The sequence below is a fragment of the Diorhabda carinulata genome, chromosome 8, assembly GCF_026250575.1.
Source record: "Diorhabda carinulata isolate Delta chromosome 8, icDioCari1.1, whole genome shotgun sequence".
Taxonomy (NCBI): domain Eukaryota; kingdom Metazoa; phylum Arthropoda; class Insecta; order Coleoptera; family Chrysomelidae; genus Diorhabda; species Diorhabda carinulata.
Window position 1 is genome coordinate 9,042,463 of NC_079467.1, and position 24,435 is coordinate 9,066,897.

At 32.0% G+C, this 24,435-nt stretch overlaps 1 protein-coding gene across 4 annotated transcripts in view; it reads left to right on the forward strand.

The window, feature by feature from the left end:
- The window catches only part of LOC130897564 (calcium/calmodulin-dependent protein kinase kinase 1), a 509,686-nt gene that overhangs the window by 425,869 nt on the left and 59,382 nt on the right, over nt 1–24,435 (forward strand). For all 4 annotated transcript variants that reach the window (XM_057806493.1, XM_057806492.1, XM_057806494.1 and 1 more), the window contains one exon: nt 21,260–21,590. In XM_057806493.1, coding sequence (XP_057662476.1) covers nt 21,260–21,590 — 331 coding nt within the window. The remainder of the gene's footprint in view (nt 1–21,259; nt 21,591–24,435) is intronic.

Here is a 24,435-nt window from a genome sequence, read left to right on the forward strand (position 1 = left end):
CTATAATCAAAAGAAGCACGGACCGGCATTTTCAAAACAAGTGTTCTTAAGATCCTAGATGAGCATCAAAATATGACAAAAATTAGTGCAAGGTAGGTGCCTCGATTTCACAGCGAAGAGTCCAAGAGTATTTTCAAATAGATGTTTACAGCTTTGCCGCGAGGAACAAAAAAGTGTAGTCCCATCAATTCTAAACGCTGATGACACTATGATTCGACATACAAAAGAGGTTCCATTGAGTGGTATCGGAAAATAGAGCCCGTACCAAAAAAGCGTAAGTCACGAAAAGCACTAAAAAAGTGATGGCTACAATATTTTTTGACTGCATGAAAGTTATTTTTATTGATTTTGTGGAATCAAATACAACCGTCAACGCTGTATATTACTCGCACTTACTATGGTAGTTGCGTCAAAAAATTATTGAAAAATGCGCGTCAAAATCAGTTCACACTGCTTCGCTTTTCAAGCAAATGTAGCTTCACAGAGTTTGAATACCCACCATATAGCTCTAATCTGGCGGTCTACGAACATTTTGGCATTAAAGATGCATTATATTTGTGTAGTGACATAGAACCTTCAATTAAACCTTCTGAAAACTGTGTGGAAAAGAAGGGAAAATATATTGAAAAATAATCACAATTCTTCTATTTATGAACTTGTGGACCGCACTACGTATTTCGATACATTATTTAACCTACTTACATTTTTTATAAATAGTACTCCCTATATATTTTAGGTTTATTTTCAAAATTTAGTAAACAACATATTTTCTACACCAAAATAATTAACAGAACCAAAAGACTAATTAATTTTATTCAATTATATAATCAAATTGCCTTGTTTCCTCAATAAGACAGTTTGTTATAAAATGTTGGTATGTAATTACGTAATTGCTGATTTGTTATTTGATAGGCTATTATCTGATATCAGTATCCAATTTGTTAATTGATCCTAATTATAAGATTTTGTCTGTTTTTAGCTATACTCAAAAATAATAATTTAAAGGCAGTTCAGTGAGTTCGGGAGCAGTAAAATGAAGTTTGAAACGCCCACTCTTTTTGGTACTTGGCTCATTTACTCTTTCAACAATTTTTTTACATATTTCAACTATGTTCTAATATTGACAACTTTATAACATTGTACGTTAGTATCCATGACAATTTTAACTTTACACAATATCATATTTTTCGACTAATTATTAGAAAGTAGTAGTTTCAGCATTTCCGTATCTATAAGTTTACACGATATTTTTCTAAATTTTGACACTATCAGTATCTTATACTCTCTAATACCGTAAATCAAGAACAGATGTACAAAGATGTACGCCAAAATTTCAATTTCTTTAATTACTGAATGATTAGCGATAAGATCAACATCATTCAATTTTTGGATCGTTGCTTTTTCTCTGAATAAAGATTTAGTTTTCCACGTGGATGGTATAGTTTTATATAGGGTATTTCTATAGTCGACCGACAATGCTCTATAAGGTGTTCAAAATTTTAAATCAAAATAAAAAATTTGACTAACCTGACTCAAATCCTATCGATTCTATTATATGGGGCTATATGAAGTCCTCAGTGTACGAAACAATAATCGAATCTAAGATCTAATTGCTAGAATTCAAACTGCGGCAGAAATCATTTAATTCCATCCAGATTTATTCTCACGTTTTTCAACGACAAAATAGTGTAATAAGTGAATTGAAGTAAGCGGCCAACAGTTTGAACAACTACTGTAACTTTGTCAATTTTGTTTTTGTTGTAATACAGTGTTGTTTAAAGTTAATTTGTGCTATTATTATTTTTATTCTCATTGCCAATTTTGTTATTATTGTAATACATTTTTGTTTGAAATTGAGATTATGAATATTTTTTATTTGTTTTGAACTATTTACGCTTAATCATTATTCGAAATTAAATGAATAATTAATTAATTTGTAAATGACTTACGTGTTTGCAGACTTTTGTTTAGAGGCAAATTTCTACAACACCATTAATTTTAGTTCCAAAAACTAATCAGGCAAATTGAAATAAAATTGAAGAAATAATTTGCTCTAATGGAGTAAAACACAGAGGGATGTCTCTAACCCTGACAGCGCAACGCAACGCAATTTTTGATTTTGATTTAAAATTTTGAACACCCTATATATCAGGGTGTTCTCATAAGGCCCCGTAAGGGTTCGTATTCCTTTATCAAAATGAATCATTCATTAAGAACACTCTGTGCTAGAGTGTTGTCGGTCGAATATAGCAACACCCTGTATATTCCAATGAATTCTTGTTCAATTGAGCAAAATACACGAGTGATACATTCTCAGAAAAACAAGTGGCTTTTTGTTTTTATTGTGAATCTGTACAAGTCTTGTAAACGACATCATACCCCTCTTTTATCATGTAGGTATGTAGCAGATTTACTTTTGTGCTTGCAACAAACTGCAATATATTAGAAGTACATACAGGTACACATTTTAACTCCATCAGAAGCATCGTACTACTGTTGGTATTCATCAATGGTACGTGAAACAAACAGAACTCAAAATAGCAGTTCACAAAATGGCACAATTAAAGTTTGCGACAACAAAAACCATCGCTGTAACGGGCTTGCATTATGATTGGTTTTTGACGTGATTTTGGATATAACGATTAATAATATCATCTCATCGAATAGTCAATATTATTAAACTGTAAAAAAGAAGAACTTTCATCTCTTATAAAAGTTCTCTTATGTTATGATAAACTTACCAGAAAGGTTATGGCGAAGTCTTTATCACATTTCAATTATTTCACATCGAGAGAATTTTTGGTGTAAAAATATTACATGATTGTATTCTATGTTTTATAATAATCAAAATTCAACTTATCAATTATAATCCAATAACTTCTATCAAATATTCAAAGTATAACTTATTGATAAAATTCTTCGAAATTCAATTGATCTGTAATTTTCAGATATACATATAACATGAATGTGAATTAGAATGAACATATATTTATAATATAAATATAATTTCACTATACTTTATTAAATATTAATTCAGCTAAATTTCGAATCGAAAGCTTTTTTGACCTTCTTTGATTTATAAAATAGAAAATATCGCTTCAAATTAAATAACGTATTATTAATAGAAAAAAATGAAATAATTCCCGAATAAATCGATTTTTCATTAGAAATTGTGTTTGACGGATTTATTTGATTTATTGATCAGACAGCAACATTTGTTCTCAAAAATAAACTTAACTTAAGGCTTTACAAACTATGAAGAACTGTCCTTCATCAGCTCTACTTCTCCTGATCCTTGGCCTTGTTCTTCCAATGTTTCACTTTCATTCTCTTTAAGTCTTGTACTGTTTTATCTAACCACCAATTTTTCTTTTTGCTCAATTTTCTCTCAATAGATCTCCTATATTGCTTTATCTCCATTCCATTTCTCCAAATGTCCGAGTCATTGCACTCCTTCAGTTTTCATCTCATAAATATCATATATTTTTCACAAAATTTTCTTTCCAATAGTAATAAGCATTTTATCGTGATTTGGACTAGTAGCCTAAGTTTCGCCGCCATAAATGACAATAGGTCTAATGATTGCTTTATATAATTTTAGTGTCACCTCTCTGGTTAGAAGAGATCAAAGCAACTTAATCATTGAAAAAAAGCGACTTCCCAGCTGGATTCGGATTTAAATGATTTCTTTCTGTAATAATTGAACCAAGATACTCAAATTCCGTTACCGTTTTCAAACCAAATTCAGTATTTATTGCATCGGTAGCCACCTGTTTCCTCTGTGGATCGCAATATATTTAGATTTTACCTGTTAACTAAAGTTCCACAGTTCGTGTCTAATCTTCTATTCTTCTGACATCAAGCCCACATTATCAGCGAATGCAAAAAGTTTGGTTTAGAATTCTAATTTTGTACTACATTAAATTTTCCTCATTATGTATTTCAAAGAGTAGTAGACAGAACATCACCCAGTCTGAATTCCGTGTAGACTCATGAGTTTTTTGGGAGCTATATGGTCATTTTATCAAGTCTCATAAAATTTTCACACACTATAAAAATATAGTACTCGTACAACTTTTAACTTTTTATACAATCATACGCTTGTTCAAAATATATAGAAAGTTAGTATGGTTTTATACTTTGCTCAAAAAACTTTTTCCAAGACATTGCTCTTACCAGAAATTTAGACAATCATAGTCCTCACACTTCTGAAGTCAGGCTAGTAGGTGGCTATTTTTTTCCATTATAGGGTAATAATCTAGTCGCTATATTCCTTGAGGGTACTTTGTAAGTGGTGCTGAAAAGTTAAATAACACGGAAATTCCCACAATCCACTTTTCTCTTTTTATGTAAAGAGTTGCCATTTTATTTATTCTAAATTCTCATAGTATTCGAAATATATTTATTCATCCTTCCCCTTCAATACCTCACTACCTCTGATATAATTGAATCTTGTATTGGTGACTTTCCATTTTATAGTTTATTTTTTTAATGTTGATAGGTCGCAGCTTTTATCATATTCCACAATAGAATTATATATTTCTACCTCCACATTAGTTGCATCTTCATTATTCGGCTGGCATTTCAATTAGAATGAAATAAAACCTTCTTTTCCTCAAATTGTGGATTTCCTTTGCTAAAATGATGAATTAATTCGAAACCAATTCATACATAGTTATATATGCAACAAACAATTGCTACGAGTGAAAAAAAGTTAATTTACTCACGAGTATCATACAAAATTTGGAATCGCCGGAATTTAGAATTGCCGGTCGAACCGTCCTACTTGTGAAAAAAAGTTACTACACTCACGAGTTTCACATAATATTTTTCCTACGTCTGTAGAAACTTTTATCAATTTTTATTTTGTAATTGTAATATTAAAAGTACAACTGTGAGCATTATTAATTTGAAATGAAGAAGAAGTTACATTACTATTGTTACTTGAATTGACATGAGAAAGAAAGCGTTCATTGCTTACTATTTTGATAAAACGATTTTATAATTACAAAATCACGCAAAAGAGTGAAATAATGAACCGCTACGGTACTTTTTTTCACGCTTTTTCACCAATTCAGAAATTACATTCTTTATGAATGCAGATGAATAAAGAAAACATTATTGTTATAACGGACCTAGAAAAAATATATTGTTTATAAAACAATAATTGATAATATTTGTGTTCCACCGACCATTAAACAATGACTTCAGTTGATAATAGATTCTTCATCTTTCGCGAGTTGTATATTTTGCATTTCTTGTCTGGTTATAACTTTTAGGTCACCGATTAGTTTTGTAGAATCAGCCGAATTGCGCGCTTGCTTCATGATAATGCTCCAGTCCACACTGCTTCGATTTCCAAGGCTACAGTATTCAAATGTATTTTATATAGACACCCACCATATAGCTCAGTACTATTTTTTGTTGGTAAATCTGAATGCCGAGTTAAGGAGGCTCCCGCGCGAAACAAGATCTGTATTTTCTAATTGTGTAGAGTATCCAACGGTACCCTTCTTAATATGTGTTATCGATTAAAACCTACACAAATTTCATTTCAAAGTTCGCTTCTTTAACAAGAGCTCCTATGGCAGCTATAGTTAAATTCTTTAATGACAAATTAAATTAGACTTGCCTCGATATATGAGTATATGGATTTAATTGGTAAGAAATTAATCTTTCTAATGGTGTCAGTCGTTATAACAGTTATGGAACACAAATAAGAGTTATTAGCTTAAGCTTGTTATAATTCAATACATATCCAGCAACTGAGCGGAGGTTAGGAAAATGGTTTCTGTCACTCAAAGAAAGCGCGCGACGCTTATTGGCTGTTTTGAAAAAATGTAATGAGCGACTATTTATTTTTAATAAAATGTTAACGTTCAATTTAGCAACTTTTACGCATTATTTTAGTTCATAATTAATTAATTCAAGATTTTCAAGCATAAATACAAGTGGAATAAACATCAATAAATTTTAGTTCAAAATTACTACTTTGGTAGACGTGGGAACCTCTTTAAGTGGTGAAAGATTTGATAACGACGATAGCATTAAACAGGCCGTAGAAGAATATTTTGACTTTTTTAGTTTTGGACTTGATAATAAATTTGTTACCTTTATGGCCGGTTTTATGTTTTGCATTTCAGGTCTGGTTATAGGTTTCAGGTACCTAACCAATTGATTTTCTAAAATCTCTGAGTGTAAACTTCAAAATTTGAAAATACCCATAAAAATTATCTCTATCGATTGTAAAATATTCTGTTCCCATTATTTCAAAAAATGTTTACTCATTTTATTTCCTCAATGTAATATCCATTCTTAAATAAATTATTCCTGTGATTCCCATTAATAGATACAAAATTCGTCGGTTGGAAGTTTCTTAAATTTATAGACCCTGTGTCGATTAAGCGAGAGAATGTAAACTTTATCAATCGAAGTTGATGATTACATTCTTTTGTGGGACACACTCAGTAATCCTTAAAGTTCCAGAAATGTTATTCGAACAGACATAAGAATGACTTTATATTTATTATGAGCTTCCAAAGCAAAAAGAAGAACTTCAATGTCGTTCTGATCGGATAAATATGAAACTTTTATTGGATACGTATTTTTATTTAGCACAATCCTATCAACAATAAAACCCACTTATGAATATTGAAGCAATTCTTGTGGTAATGCGTTTTTTTTAAAGGATTTGTTTTTTGGATATTTTGTCAGTATTCAATCCATTAATGCTCAGAACTATAAAAATGTTTAAAAATGATCGAATGTGTTGTGTTATTAAAAGGTGAAATACTTGAAAAAATGTTTGCATCGTAATTTATGATTTTGTATGATATTATTTTCATTTATTTTAAAAATAAATGAAAACAATTGAAATGTAATTACAATTTATTAAATTCGTCAAAAAGATTTATCGTTTATATAGTTTACTGGAATTACAGGACAGTCGTATATTTTAGTTGTTCTATTCTTACATACTATCTTCTTCTTGTCTGTGGGCAAATTATCCTTTCAAAGTGCTAAAATACACTGTGGCCTTTTTATGCTCGGTATTTTTATTTAATTCCATATTTCTTTACGAGATATGGTGAAATCTCTCGTCTCAAATGGAGTTATCTGCCTCATATCCGTAAGAGAGGGTTAACTGATCCAGTGCAGTATTGGTGCTTACAACTTTTTCCCTCTCTTAGTGATTTTGTGATTGGGTATAATATTATCCGAGTGATATTAACCTATCTTATACAAGGGTTACTACTTAAATTTGTGATATAGCCATCATAAGGTTTGACATTTTCAATGGCGACCCTACTCAGAACGTGTTGTCATACGAATGCTATTCAAGTTGTTTTGTCGAAATAACTGAATATGTCGGCATGTTATTCCATTATACTTTAGAGCAATGTACAATGGTCAATTCTGAATGGTAGACCATTTGTTTGCCAGAACTTTTCGAAAAAATAGGGAAAACCAATCGCAGAAGACGAATCATTCTTCTCCACGATAATACGAGATCTCACCCATCAGTCGAAACAAAAATGTTTTTGAATAGTCAAAACATCGATTGAGATGTCATACTCCGTACAGTATTTGTTTGGCAGCCAATGATATATTCTTATACCCACAGATAAAAAAGATTGAAAAAAAATTGCGTCGTGAGGTCAACGTATTTCTGTACCTAAATCAACGGTTGATGCGTTCAAATCACATGTTTTGGAAGTACCTCAATCGGAAAGGATAAAATAGCTTCGACCATTGGTTCAAACGCATGCAAGAGTTTATTGATCTTAATAATAAAATTTGAAAACCAATATAAATATTTGTCTTTGATCGAAAATATTTTACTTTTCTGCATGGACTCAACACCATAGTCATTTGACGATGAGCTAACGACACTGTTATCTTTCCATTTTATACTATGGTCTTTATTAACTAATTAACTAATTTACGAGGATGTATTAATATCTAGTTAGCCTAGACCAGTTCTATGCATAAACAAAATATTGCGTTACCATAGCAACGAACAATAACTTATTAGAAGTGTCTGTGTAAAGTTTGACGTCAAAAAAGTAAACCAGAGCTAAGCAATAAATAAAGAGAAAAAAGATGTACACCGAAATTGTGAAAATTGAAGTATCGAGTATCGTGCCATCATCAAGTACCTGTATTTAAAAGAGTTAAGTGGTAAGCAGATTTACGATGATATGCTTAATACCCTTGGTGATCAATATCCTTCGTATGCGACCATGAAAAATTCGTGGGTATTTCTACGATCCAGAAACAAAGCAGCAATCGATGGATTGGTGACACTCTGGTTCTCCAAGACCTAATAAGTTTCGTGTCCAATAATCTGCTGAAAAAGTTCTTGCTTCAGTTTTTTAGGATTGCCATGGAGTAATCATGATTGATTTTTTGGATAAGGATAACTGGATATTACTTCGACATTACTGACCACTCTATGGGAAAACATTAAAGAGAAAAGACGCGAAAAGCTATCCAAAGGTTTTTTGTTTTTGCAGGACAACACGCCTGCACACAAATCTCATGTTGCTAAGCAAAAAATTCGTGATTTAGGGTTTTAATTACTAGAACTCTCCCCTTATTCACCAGATTTGGCTCCGTCCGACTATATACTTTCCTCAACTGAGAAAAAGTTTAAAAGGTCGTAAATTTTCTTTTAACGAGGATGTAATAAAAGCTGTGGAGATCTGGTTTCCAGAACAAGAAGAAACATTTTTGTTTTGAAAGGTCTAGAGACATTGCAGGTTTGCTGTGATAAATGTATTCAATTAAGAGGAGAATATGTTGAGTAATAAAATATTTTGACATTGAAATTTTGTTTGGTTCTACAGTAGGCTAATAATTTTTCAATATATCCTTGTATATTTCATTATTATGTTTTCTATTCTGCTTTGATATTCATATTTCAACTTCTCCGAGGTAAAAAAAGTTATGGAAATATAAACAAATGTGAATATTCTTCATGTGAGATATCAGTAAATTTTTGCGCACATATTTTCCAATATCCTGATTTTATATAGATATTTCTTCATTTTTGTGTCCTTGATGAATGTGAAACTGTAATGGCCTGGCTTGGTATTCAACTCAAGCCTTATAGCAAAAATTATATGGGCTCACTGCGGATAAATTGCTTACAGCCATATTTTCAAAGTTTCTTTCAATCATTGAACGTAACTTAGCCATTTTGTTCTCTTGAGGTAGGATACTGTTGCCCATCGCATGCAAAAATCTGTATATCCCTTCAGATCGATTACTCCTCATGATACCAGTATATTAAGCAAATATTCAGCTTCTTCCTAACACATTCTTCTGCTTAGTGGAGGAATGTATCCGCTGCCAAAAAACATCCTATAAATATATATAACTCTGCCGAAAACTTATTCAAAAAACAAATTTATAAAAATATCGTTTGTAACTGATCACGAGCTCTTGAATAAATAATATAACTATGTTCAAATGAGAACAATAGTGGTTTCATAGTACTTTTCCAAAAAGAAAGTGGCGAGTTCGCGAGTCTAAGGGGAGTGATAATTTGATAAAGCAAGTACGTTCTTTTAGACCAGTGGTCTCCAAACTTTCCAGCCTTAGGGCCATACTGGTTACTCCAGTAAGTTCCGAGGGCCAAAACCATATTATCATTGTTGCCTGTGGTAAAAAATAAAATAGTCCACTGATGAAACAAAAGTCCGAAAAAATACGCAACGTTCAAAAAAGGCTGCAAGTCGGACTAAAGTCTGTAAAACGGCAACATTGCACGTTATTAATTTTCCTGTCATTATCTGTAATTTCTATTTCTGTAATTAATCGTTCGAGCCATGAGGAGTAACGTGACACGACATCTGGTGGACACAAGCGCAAAGAGATGGTGCTAATAGCGCGTACAGAATAATCTCGTTGGTTCGAGAGTTCTGGTGTTTTCCACTCACTTCTAGATGGCAGTAATTGGAATATATAAGAAGGCTAGTGGCGCCATCACAAGACAGTTCCTATAACACTGTTGTGAAATAAAATAGTGCGTACCTCCTTAAAACGTGTTTGTGCGTGTTTAAGTTTAAGACATCTTTGTAACAGTATTTTTATTTGAATTGTTGCTTTTGTGTGTGATTTAGTAGTATGGAAAAGAAGAGAAAAATTGATAATGAATGCAGAAAATTCAAAGATCAGTGAAACATTCAGTATTTCGTAATTGAGTCCAGTAACAAGGCGCTATGTTTGATTTGCAATGAAAGCATAGCTGTTCTCAAAGAATATAACATTAAACGTCATTATGAAACAAAACATTTTCAAAATTACTCAAAATGTACAGGAAGTTTGCGGACAGAAAAATTCGAAGCTATGAAGCGCGGATTGAAATCGCGACATTCTTCATTTACAAAACTCAAAACTGAACAAGAGGCTGCAACTCGTTCCAGCTTTCGTGTGGCTCTTGAAATTTCAAAACGTGGAAAACCATTCACCGATGGAGAAATGATCAAAAAATGCATAATCGCAGTAGCCGAAGAAATGTGCCCTGAAAAGGTAAATTTATTAAAAACTGTCAGTATATCAGCAAACACTATGGCTCGAAGGGTAGAAAACATCGCTGAAAATATATCATCTCAACTGTTCGACAAAAATGGACATGTTGAGTGGTTTTCTTTGGCCTTGGATGAGTCAACGGATGTGTCAGATACTACTCAGGAGTTGATTTATATTCGAGGAGTAGATAAAAGCTATGAAGTGCATGAAGAGCTTCTTGATATGTATATCTAGTATTCATGGCACAACTACTGGTACATATTTTTAAGGGAGTTAAAATGGCCATTGATCAAAAGAACCTTCGATGGAAAAACTTGAAATATATTACAACTGATGTTTCAAAACATGTTTTGAAACCAGTCATATCAATTGTTAATTTTATCAGATCTTTTGGGCTGAATCACCGACAATTCCGACAATTTATTGAAGAGATTGGAGAAAATGACTTACCTTATCATACTGCCGTACGTTGGCTCAGTTGTGGGAAAGTCCTTCAGCGCTTTTTTGAACTTCGAGCAGTAGTCGAAATTTTTTTGAATGAAAAGCATCGCCCTCTTACTGAATTACAAAATAATGCATGGCTGTGGAAGTTAGCATTCTATGTTGATTTGACAAAACATGTGAACGAACTGAATTTGAGATTGCAATGAAAAAACCAGCATCTTCCTGATTTATACACTAATATCAAATTATTCCGGAAGAAATTGATACTGTTTCAATCACCACTACGAAGTAAATGTTTGTCACATTTTAAAACATGTGAAATATTAAGCCACATCACTGATACCGAGTTTCCTATCGATTTTGCAATCGAAACTTTGAGTGCTTTGAAAATAAATTTTGATACTCGTTTCTTGGACTTTGATGCCATTGCGAATCAAATTAAAATTTTTCAGAGTCATTTTGATACTGACATTGAAACCCTAGCCCCGGAACTTCAAATGGAAATGATTGATCTACAGTGCAGTGATATAATTAAGAACAAATATCAAAACTGATCTTTGTTGGAATTTTATAAAAGTCTTCCACTGGCATAATTTGATAATTTGCATAAATTCGCTCGTGGGCTGTTTTCTGTTTTTGGTACTACTTATTCGTGTGAGAAGACCTTCTCCAAAATGAAGTACACAAAAAATTTTTACAGATCTAAATTAACTGATGAGCATCTTAAATCTCTTTTAATAACTGGTACAAGTAAAATTAGTCCACAACTACAAATCTCAATTACATAAATCTCATTAGTATTTCATATGTCATTATGCTTGTTATAAGTTATATTTTTATTTAAAATGTACAAAATGTTAGTTGGATTTATTTCAATAATTTGTTAGTTATTATAGCCTGAAGTTAAAGTTTCTGCATATTATACATGTCTTTACTCATTACAATTGTGTGTTTCTTTATCTATCCAACATATTACAAAAATAATAACAATAAGCCTACAACAATGTAATGAGTAGTTAGCCCATGACCATATCAATGTAGATGTCATTTTAATAATTATTCAACATAAAATTAGAAAATGTACTTCAGTAAACTAAATTCAATTTGCTATAAAAAATATGTTCTCTAAAAGGAGTTTCAAGTATGCTAGCTCTCCGCGGGCCGGACAAAATCTGTTCGCGGGACGGATGTGGCCCTCGGGCCGCAGTTTGGACACCCCTTTTCTAGACGGACGTATTATTAGTGCCTTCTGCAAATGATATTGCTATATAGATTCATTTTTAGTCTCTGGGTCATTAAAAGCTCCTCGGGAATTATTAGGTTGAAAAATATAGTGTAGAAAAGATTGAACAATTTTTTTTATAAGGTTGAAAACTAAGGAATAAACTATTAGATAGTGAAATAAATCACCTGGATAAAGCAAAATCGTGATACTAATTCAATAAGTTTCCTTGGATTATAGTAATTTTTTCGGAAAATCAAATGTATCTGAAAATGGAATGGAACATTGTGGCAAACTTTTTTTTTCATTCATGCTTTGTCAAGAACAACTGAGGTAACTGAGTAAAGTTTTGATGTAATTGTACCGTATTTAATGTAAGACTGATTCTACAACAGAAGATGAAAGCTTCTAAAAACGTCCTTAATTAACTGGATTATATAATACACTATATTGGATTAGCATAGACATAACGATGTCTGAGTATGTTTTGGATATAATGTCTACTTCCGAAACTTTGGCGAAAGGTCTAATGATATTAATGACAGGACTCTTGTAAAAAATAATTCCTGTATATTCAAATCGATTAAAAGAAGAAGTCTGGTGTTGTTCATTTGGTTTATGAACGAGTCTGTATTTTTGTACTGTTATTTCGCAATTTTATTAAAGTAAAGAGCATCTCCTTGCCTAGAATCCTAGCATTTCTTGATAAAACTATGTTCGCTGACAATGAATCCAATAACCAAATCTAATGTTAATCAGTTAATTGCTGTAGTGGATGATATCACTAGCAAAAAGGTTGTGACCTTATCACAGGAGAAAGCTGCTTCACATTGTACAGGATATTGAATTTAACATAAAAAACTGATCCCTTGAGAGGTTATAAAAGATATTGTCGAGATGGAATTGCGTTATGAAAGTGAACACGGCTAGAAATATAAAATTTTATTTGATACTATCATATTCTGTATTTATTTTCAGTGCAAGGAATAAATGTTGTGCCAAAAACTTCATATGACTCATCCTACAATGACTCGCTGAAAAATTAATACAGCCCTAACGTAACTTTATTAAAATTACACTGGACAATATAGTAGTTGAAAAATCGTCATAGTTTATTTCATAAATTCCTGATTGCCATTAATTCTCGTTCTGTTTTCAATAACTCAATGTGGCTACGTTTGGATGCTTATTACTCTATCGATCACTTTATCGTTAAATAAATTATCAAGGTATGACCTGGTGAATTCCACCGTTTGTTATTAGATTTTATATATATTTCAATAAATCGATACAAAATGTTTGATACCATCGTAAAGCTTTGTTGTTCTATTTCTCGTCGTTAGGAAGTTATTTGGGATGTAAAAAATCAAACAAACTTTCTACTCTCTCTCTCTCTCTCTCTCTCTCTATATATATATATATATATATATATATATATATATATATATATATATATATATATATATATATATATATATATAGATATATATATATATATAGATAAGCATCGATGGATTGGTCGTGGGTGGAAGTGAGTTTGCTTGGCCACCAAGAGGCCCTGATTTAAATCCTTTGGATTATTCCATTTTGTTGCAAATGAAGGCATTAGTTCTCTTCCACAACTGCGACGGAAAATAGAAGAAGCCGCGGATGTAAATAAAAATAATAGACAAGGATTATTTGATATTAAGAGATCTTTACGAAAGCGGATCATAAAGTGTATTGAAGTAAATGGTGGGCATTTTGAGCATTTGCTTTGAAGTTTTTTATCTTTGTTCACAAATTTGTTATTGTTACATATTTAAGGAATAATAAAATTTTTTTATGAAAAAATTAAAATTTATTGAACTTTTTAGAAGCACATAACTCGAAAACCGATTGAATTACACAAATCAAAGAGAAGACCCTTTTTTTTGTACAATTTAACGCTTTTTAATATTTTTTTTATAATTTTAGTTGTAAGTTAAGCATAAAAAAAGTTTACTTTGATTTAATTAACACAAACAAGTGTAACTAGCGCCCTTTATTATCAATGTTAAATTGGAGTGCAAATTATGATTCCTCATGCCAAAAAAACGTAAAATTTGCCAATTTTCAAAGAGAAATTGTGATTACATAAAAAATTATTGGGAAAATCAAAATTTCAATTTAAACTTTGAACACCCCGTATCCTGGAAACTAGCAATTTTTGTATAAGTCATGTTGAGCAAAATCATCATATTTTGAGGTCTAGAATCTACAGTTCAGAGATTGGACATTCTTAATGAATCACCCTGTATACATATCTATAAATATACGAGGATGTATTGATATCTAATTAGCCTACCAGTTCCATGCATAAACAAAATATTGCGTTACCATAGCAACGAACAATAACTTATTAGATGTGTCAATGTAAAGTTTGACGTCAAAAAAGTAAACCAGAGTTACGCAATAGATTTAAAGAAAAAAGATGTCCACCGAAATTGTGAAAATCGTAAACTTGGAGTCTTGAGCCATAATCAAGTAACTGTATTTAAAATGGTTAAGAGGTAAGCAGATTTACGATATGCTTAATACCCTTGGTGATCAATGTCCTTCGTATGCGACCGTGAAAAATTGCAAGCTTCAAAAGAGGTAAATTTTCCATTGAAGATGATGACCGATCGAGAAGGCCAGTTTCTGTGTGAGTCCCCGAAAATATCGATACAGTTCCTGACATGATTTTATCAGACCGTTGAATTGGGCGGAAACGGATATCTGAAGCACTGGATATTTCATACGAACGCGTTCATCATATAATCAATTTGGACATGAGAAAAATTGCTGCAAAATGGAATCCCAAATGTTTGAATGTTGACCAAAAGCGTGCAAGGGTAGAAGCATCGCGTTCGATCTGGGGTCGATTTGAAAACGATGTTACTATGGATGAAACTTGGATACATTTCTACGATACGGAAACAAAGCAACAATCGATGGAATGGCGACACTCTGGTTCTCCAAGACCTAAGAAGTTTCGTGTCCAATAATATGCTGAAAAAGTTCTTGCTTTAGTTTTTTAGGATTGCCATGGAGTAATCATGATTGACTTTTGGGATAATGGTAGAACAATAACTAGAGATTACTATTCGACATTACTGAACACTCTACGGGCAAAAAAATGAAAGACAAAAGACGCGGAAAGCTATCCAAAGGTGTTTTGTTTTTGCAGGACAACGCCCCTGCACACAAATCTCATATTGCCATGCATAAATTTGTGATTTACGGTTTGAATTACTAGAACACCCCCTTTCTCACCAGATTTGGCTCCGTCCGACTATATTCTCTTTCCTCAACTGAAAAAAAGTTTAACAGGTCGTAAATTTTCTTCCAACAAGGTGGTAATAAAAGCTTTGGAGGTCTGGTTTGCATAGCAAGAAGAAACATTTTTTTAAGGTCTAGACACGTTGCAGGTTCGCTGTAATAAATTTATCCAATCAAGAAGAGAATATGTTGAGTAATAAAATATTTTGACATTGAAATTGAAATTTTGTTTGGTTCTATAGTAGACTAATAATTTTTCATTATATTTTATTTAATTTTCATTATATATATAAATATATATATATATATATATATATATATATATATATATATATTTCTTCAATTTTTTATTTCTTAGACCTTTTGATATGTTCATGATTCTAAATGTTCTTGGTAAAGACTTCAAATTAGTCGAAACACAAAAAACCTAAAATTAAATTACTCCTTCTACGGTTGTTTCCAAATCCTCAATCTGCCTACGCCTTGGAATTTCACCGAGAAAATGGAAAGCATCAAGAACACAATTGACGGTAACTTACTCACTCGATCTAACTGGGGAGCTGGTCGCCGGTACCTTGTAATTATAGGGGAGCTATTGGCGGGTTTTGGGTTTTTGGCGCGCATGGGAAGTATGTTATTGGCGAGAGAGGTGAAAAATGTGCGGAGATCAGGAGATTTCAGAAGAAATGTTGTTGTTAGTCGGAGTGGCATTGGAACGAAGTGGATGAGGTAGGTGTTTCCAAGTTGCCGGCAATCTTTGGCTATCTTCCCTTGTGTTCAGACAGTTTGGATGTTTCTCTATTTCGATGGCTTCTCCAATAATCCTGGACTTGGATAAGCGGAGTGGGGCGATAGTTTTGGTTCTATTGTAATCGATTCGCTTTCTAAAATGAAAATATTAATTTAAAAGCATTTCTTAATTTCGATGTTTGTGTCAATAGAGAAAAAAATAGTTGCAAATAAAAGATTACTTGCTAGATTTTAGTTGGATAGTTTTGCATTAATTTGTTTACTACTATTACATTTTATTCCTTTATAACAAGTATACAAACGCTAAAAGACCAATATGCACTTTTGTATGATAAATATCAATTGTCGTGAAGCTAGACATTTTTATGTCAAAAATATCTGCATCAAGTAACGCTTTATCATTCCGTATTTTTACATACCGACCAAGGCCCATTATATACTGCCTACATAGAAAGTCAGTCGTTTCCAGTACGAAATTTGGAAATATAATAAGATATTCGGAATATAATTAATTAACATGCAGGAACAAAACACAGTCACATGAAGCGAGTATTAAAAAAGCAACAATTAAACCCTTACTACATCCAATTGCTCTAAGCTTGTGTTAAACTGGTGAACGAACGTTCATTTCATTTGGGTGTCTTCTCACTTGGTTAATGAGGACAACTACAAGACAGTTTCGCCCGCCAGACTGGGAATACCAAGATCACCTTTGGACCCAGAAACTATTGGTGTAGGTAGAAGTGTATCAATCACATTGCTAAGAAGCTCATTTAAGTCTCTACGGAAATAGATGAAAACACCTTAGACATTGCAATCACACCTTCTGCCTGTATTATCTGTCAACTACTACTTAAACTGGCACGAAATACGAATGTCTTTTGGTAGTTTTTATTGAACCCGACGGGTCTATCAGGTCTATGTCAATGACTTCAAACTGTCACAACTATAAACTATCGAAAGTATTCAACTCTGACCTCAGAAATTCAAGTGAGTTGAATTTTTTCAAGGATTATAGAGGAAATCATTAATTGCTATGAAAGTCCATATATGATATTGTTTCTAGAGTATCCATCATGAATATAGAGTGCTGTTTGGGGTCATCCATAAATTACGTCACATGTTAATGGGGGGGAGGGTATCATCAGAATGTGACATAGTGTGACAAGGGGCAGGGGGGGTCAAAAACTTTGTGACATCACATGTTAAAATTCAAAATTCATCACGCAAAATTTAATTAGTCGTTTGTTGCTTCCTAACTAGTCGTTTGTTTTTCTGTTGTCTAAAATATTTGACTTCTTTATGTTAATTTTATCAAAGATTATATAATAAAAGTAAGAAAAAAATAAAAATAACTGTTCTCTTTTGATTATTTTTGAATAAATATATAAATTTGAAAAATGTGTGACGTCACATCAGGGGGGAGGGGTTTTTGAAATTGTGACAACCTGTGACAAGGAGGGGGGGAGGGGTTAAAAAGTCCTGAAATTTGTGTGACGTAATTTATGGATGGCCCCTTTTCAAGAAGAGTTTTCAATTGACGTATGGATTTAAATTATAGAGAATAACAAAATTAGGCAACATTTTCTGTCTCGGCCGTTATATGGAATTCATTGCCTCTGTTTTGAAAATGAGGTCCTGACTACTTAAAGAGAGGTGCTTGCACTCTTCTTTCAATGAACAGTAATTTTTAGTGATATTTCGAAAGATATCTCATACAAAATAGGTTTGATGATCAATAAAGAGGAAGCCACGTATTTCACCACCCCCTAATAATGTTATGTTCGAAAATTTACCATGCTTATGCCTTTACGAAAGCACAGAAGTTACAAAATTTAAAGTTTCTTCTTTTACTTGAACTCGATGGAAGTAAAAGTCAATTTTACCCACCACCACTGACAACCTCCGAAAAAGATGGGATGTTGAAATTTTGTTATAGGAAAGGCTTTTGATGCGAATAATTATCTCTTAAATTAGCATAAGTCTCACTCTTTTTTCTGACGGATTCTATACTATATATTAATGTGAATTAATTTGTGCTGTTTTCTATCTTAACCTTATTTTAAAATTGTTTCATCAAAGAGAAAGGTTTATCAGTAAATCTTCAATTAGCAGTAAATAAGGTTTTGGTGTAGTTTCAAAATATTTTTCTTTGATAAGAGAGTTTGAGGGTGGGCGATATGAATAAATTTCATATATCAACGATAATATTCCAGTGATAGTATTGAATAGATTATAAGCTAATTTATCCACGTAGGAAATAAGGAAACAATGGACCAAATATACCGCGATTTGTTGGAATTTATAACATTTTATTTCAATGTAAGTTGTTAACACGACCTTGAATTTATTATTCTGAAAACGACTGATTACAAACTTTATATCAAAGTTTTAATTTAAAGCGAACAAAACCTATTTTCATTTTACTTTTAGGAGAAAAAGCGTTGAAAGTTAAATTATATGAAACTCGGAAAACTAAGTATAGAATAAATTAATATTAATTAATAGGTATTTAAATGAATATTTCCGTCACTTTTAAGGCATAACTGGAGACGTTTACTATCACAACCAATTAATATGGTAATAAGGATATGACATTCAAGACCAATCGAGGTAGTTGTAACACCCTAATTGAAAAAGTTTTCACTGTTTGAGATATCTCACACACTAGCTTCATTTTGTTGTTTAATAAATTCTGTCGCTTTGATATTGTAGTGCTTATATTCGAGTGAAAAATCGCTACACAAGTAAAATCCATTATATATTATAAAAATTCCATATTTCTTGATTCAAAAATTCATGGTGTAGTAAAATATCCAAAAACGTTTACGTTCGTAGTAAAATTTCGAAGAACCAATATGTTCCATCACCAAGAGATTTATCAAGCTGTACAAAATATATCAAGGTCATTATAAGTCACAACATAAATAATAACTAGTTCATTAAACGTACACTACCGGTCAAAAGTTTTCGCCAACCCCATAATCCATTAGTTATATTCAATATCACAAAATCCTCTTCCATATTGTCAAGCGAAAGCCGTCTTATAAAGCAAAAATAATAGTGTCCGTTATTTGTTTACTTCATACGAGCGCATATTTATATTTTGTTGGTGAGAGCGGTAACTTAAAACTTGCTATTACCGGCTGATCTTCTAATGATCTTCCTTCGAGTGCTTCTACAGTGAAAAATATATTAAGAGAAGCTGGTCTTTTTTGAAGGGTGACAGTGAAGTAACCTTCTAAGACGTCAAAATTAAATAAAGAGGTTGCAGATCCATGTTTAATTACGACTTTAAATCATGGAAGAGGTATGATGGTTCGGTCAAATTTTGGAAAGAAATGCGACTGGAGACCTGGTAAAAATGAAATAGATTTTGAAGAAAGGCTATAAAAAGATCTAAGGAGAATTCAGAACATTCTTGCTAGCGCCTTATCGGCAAAAAATTTATTTTTCAGTCTGACAACGATCCCAAGCATTCATCGAAGTTGTGCAAAGAGTATTTGAAATAATTGGAAAGAACGAATATAGTGAAAGTAATGATTTGTCCGTCACAGTCGTCCGACCAAAACCATATTGGGACAAATTGGACAAGGAAGCCAGAAAGCAGTATCATATTTTCACTCCACTTGTTTGAAATATTCTGACAAACGAATGTAACCAAATGGACGACGATTATTTGTCAAAATTATTGCAGAGAATATCAAAATTTTGCACCGAAATAATAAAATCAAAAGGAGGTTACAACGATGAAAGAAAAATTCTAATATGTAACAATTACAGACTGTACTTTTATTATTACTATATTCTTATCTATATTTGTTCTTTGAAATATAACCACGCAAACTATAGGGTGGACGAAAACTTAGGACCGGTAGAGTATGTGCTATAAAATCTAATTCCTACATCAGTCTTTTCTCTTTCTGAATATGATTTATAGTTTTCTTCCAGGCTAATGAGGAAACTTTATCTATAGCTTTACGTAGTAATCGCCTTGCATCTGCAGTTTTAGTTAAATTATGACGCGCTACGTAACCACTGTCTATGCCAATAAAGTTTAAAAGGTTGAGCTCTAAATGATACGGTTCATTTGGCTCGATGTAGTTTGAAAGTTGAAATTTATCATGCTTTATTTGCAGTATTGCGAAATGCACACACAGCTATCACTGCATTTCTGCTAATTCGGATTAGTTTGTACCTATCTGCATTGATGTTTTCGTAATAGTTGAAAGCTTTTTTAATATTAAGATCATGATACTAGTCCATCGTTATTTTTGTTTTCCTTTACGTATTGGTGCTTGGAGACTTACCTCCAAAAATAATTTCTCAATGTATGACCAGTATTCACCCCTGTCTCTTCTAAATAGTCAATTAAATTGATTTTGAATTGAATTAATTAGAATATTTTGGTGGAATGGATAAGTCAGAGACATATATGGTCCCTCAGTTTAACTAGTACTAATTTTGGTTTTTTTTTAAAAACTGCAAATAGTGGTCAACCTTAAACTGAAGTCAAATGTCAAAATGCACAAAAACAATGCGCAGTCGATTCTTACTGTCAACGTCCTTTGTATATGTAATATTCTTCGATGTTTATATAAATTAACAACAATATGGAAGGGAAATTTGTGAAAGTGAATATAATTAATGTAATAATCCAACAAACAAAGTTATTAGAAATACGAGTATGTTACGATTTTCAAGCCAAAATTCAATATTGTATTCAATTATTAAAATACTCGCCCTAATGTCAATGAGAAAAAGATGCGTTTAGCAACAAAGTCAAGTATGTTAAAATCTATTCAAAGGACAGGACTTTGAATTAGCCAACACTGGCATTACGTCTCACCTTCACTATCTTAGAAGTCTGAAATTCTTAACAGCTTTCTTTTGGCTACTTTATCTAGAAAATTCTCTCTTACAAAGTTTTACAACGAATGATTCCCGACATACAAAGTTGCGCATTCTATTTGACCACCATGTATATTAAAGGACTTGATTTAAATCAGTTTTGTTCATTTTCAGGCCATGAAGATTCTTTCAAAGAAGAAACTTCTGAAAAAACATGGCATGTTTGGTCGTCTTCCACCACCACGTAGAGATGGTCGATCCAATTCCTCGCCAATCAATCATCCTTTCCAGAAAGTATATCGAGAGATAGCCATTTTGAAGAAACTTGACCATCCCAACGTAGTCAAATTAGTAGAAGTACTAGACGATCCAGATGAAGATCATTTGTATTTAGTATTTGAACTTCTTGAAGGTGGTCAGGTATTGGAAATACCGACTGATACTCCGTTGGATGAAGATAAAGCGTGGACCTACTTCAGAGACGTTGTATTGGGAATTGAATATCGTAAGTAGGATTAATATTATATGTTATATTTGCTCCCAAGTTTTACTATCCAATTTCACTTTCATACTAAACTTGTTCTTGTCGCGTTTTATGGTAGTATATAGTCATTTCTTGATCACTATCATGCTGGATTGCTGAAGTGCGAGCAAATTGAAAAAACTATCGATTTACAAGAATATGAAAATAAAAATAGTTGAATTCGGACTTGACTAAAAATATAGTAATCACAATGGAGAAAGTTGATAGTGATGACATTAACATGAAATATATGAGTTGGATCCTAAATTTCACTATTTATTTTGGATATGAACTATTACCATGCAAGGAAATAAACTTTTATTTCGACGCCTCATTATATTTAGACTAATATTAAAACTTGGAGGTAATGAAGAGTGGATAAACTGAGAAAGGGAATAAGAATTACATCTCTTATTAATATTTCGCAAAAAAGTTGATCCAAATGGAAGGTAGTGACAAATTCATTCCCAATGTAATGGAAATTCAAAGTAATATACTTTCCCAATTTAGATTCATCGCAAGGCTATTATCAAGTGGAATTAATAGACCCATATAACCTTCACCGCGACAAAGGTCAACATCAATTATTAAGGTTACCTGTAGGATTAAAATTAAACTCTAATGAATTAAGAAATTTAAATTCAGTAATAGAGTAGAATTCTGAAAAATAATTTAAGCAGTTCAATAGTATTCAGTATTAGTCCATTTTATATATTATTGAAAAAAACGTTTTTTGTTTGAGAAAAGTTATTGAATATTAGTTTGAAACCGTGGAAAAACTGAATTACTAGTTATATCAAAGACAAATTATACGCTATCATATCAAACAAATAAAAAGAGTATATCATAAAATTACGTAGTGGCTTGGAGAAAAAAATAATCAATCCAAAAAAATTGAAAATGATATTTCAAAAAGCACAAGGAACTTTGGTAAAATTAAAATAATTCATATTGAGCAGCAAGTGGAAACAGTTCAACTTTTCTCACTTTTCTTAATCAAGAATTTCCTTGATCTACACTTATTCTTCTTATGACACGTATCAGTCTAGAGATTGAATCTTGTCAATTGCTCTCTGTGCCTTGTACGGAAAACCGCATATTTGATTAACTGTCACAGTGACAGAATTGTGTTGCTCGGTAGAATCTGCATAAAATTTCTTATCAGTAGTAGATAAAGAATAATGTTTGAAATGACAAATATCAAAGTATTGTAAAAGTGCTGCTACAAAAGAATGCTGGGGATATGATGAACGTGAGAGGAAATACTAAGGCTGTACCTCTGTAGAATGGGGAGATGATGTGAACTCAAAAGTGACGACGTTTTTGAAATGTTCAAAGTATAAAACATGCTTTTCAAAAGTTCACATTTCTAACATAACTTTTATAGCTTCTTTAAATTGTTTTCCTGTAATATTGCGAAAATCGATCCTTTTATTTTTTGCTGCTTCACACAAATTCAAAACACAAAATCTAGGCTTGATATGAGAGATAAAATCAAAAGTCTTCTGTGCAAATGACTTTCAGGTATTCAAAAGTGGACACTCCATCTATTCTTTGTCCCTCCATTATTAACTATTATATATAATATATATTAAATATTATTTTTCAAATGTATTTGCTACTATTACTATATCGTCTGCGTATAATAATTCTCCTATTTTTACCGATTCTAGTTTTCTGTAGCCAATTATTGCCTCCAGTTTTCAGTTGTTCTCTTCTATTTTTTTCCATCCTATCCATGACAAATATAAATAGAAGAACACTAAGACTATCTTCTTGTTTTATTTCCATATTCGTCGATTTTTTTATGTATATTGGACTTATCTTCTTATATTTTTATGTAAATCTTTGGTATCTTTTTTATTTTTCCAGAGATTCCTAATTTCCTATAACTATTCCATACCATTTTTCTATCTATTGAGTCGAGTTCAGCTGTCTTATAGATTAATGTAATATTGGGATTCTTCTCCATGTTCTACTTTCCTCCCTATTAAGTTTCTCAATATGTATACGTTACCTATGGTTTTTCCCAATTTCTATATGCATTTTGGTCCTCATATGTTACCTCATTAATGCATTTTCTTATCTTTATCTCGATGATTCTTATATTGGTTTTAAGCCAACTGACAATAATCATATTGCTCTTTAGTCTCCATTTTACATTTGAATAACTCGTTTAAGGTATATTAGTAATTTGAAATACTTATATTTATTTATTAAACTGTAATAAAGAAAACAAAATTGCTTTAAATACAAAAATCACACTTTTGTGAACACAAATTATTAAAATGTCACTTTGGCGTTATTGGGAACCCAGTGTCTTAATAAAGCCTTAATAAAAACAAGTAAACAATAAACTTCTAAATGAATATAAAACGTTGTCAATACTTATATTGAATCTAATGAGATCAGATTTAAAGAGTGAAATTATTATTCAGCCTTTTTTACCTTTTTTTTTAAACAATCTCCTGAACAGTAGAATATTATCATCGGGTGTGAGTCCAACACACAACTCATGATACCAAACCGCACAAGTAAGACATTGTCGCATATCATCAACTCGATCTTCTTTACAAGCTGGACAGTACCAAGAATGGTGTTTATTATCGTGATGATTTGGTTTAGATTCCGTAAGCTTATCTGATATCAAAGAAGCAGTCTTTACTGACGTTCGCTTTCGCGTTGCAACAACTGCAGGTTGTGCAGATGTGCAGCCAGTAACAGAGGTTGATTTTGGTGTCTTTGTATTAATCTGGATCATGGACGAAGTACCAGGAACATCTTCTCCTCTTGACGATGGTACAGAAATCTGTGATGCGGAATTCAA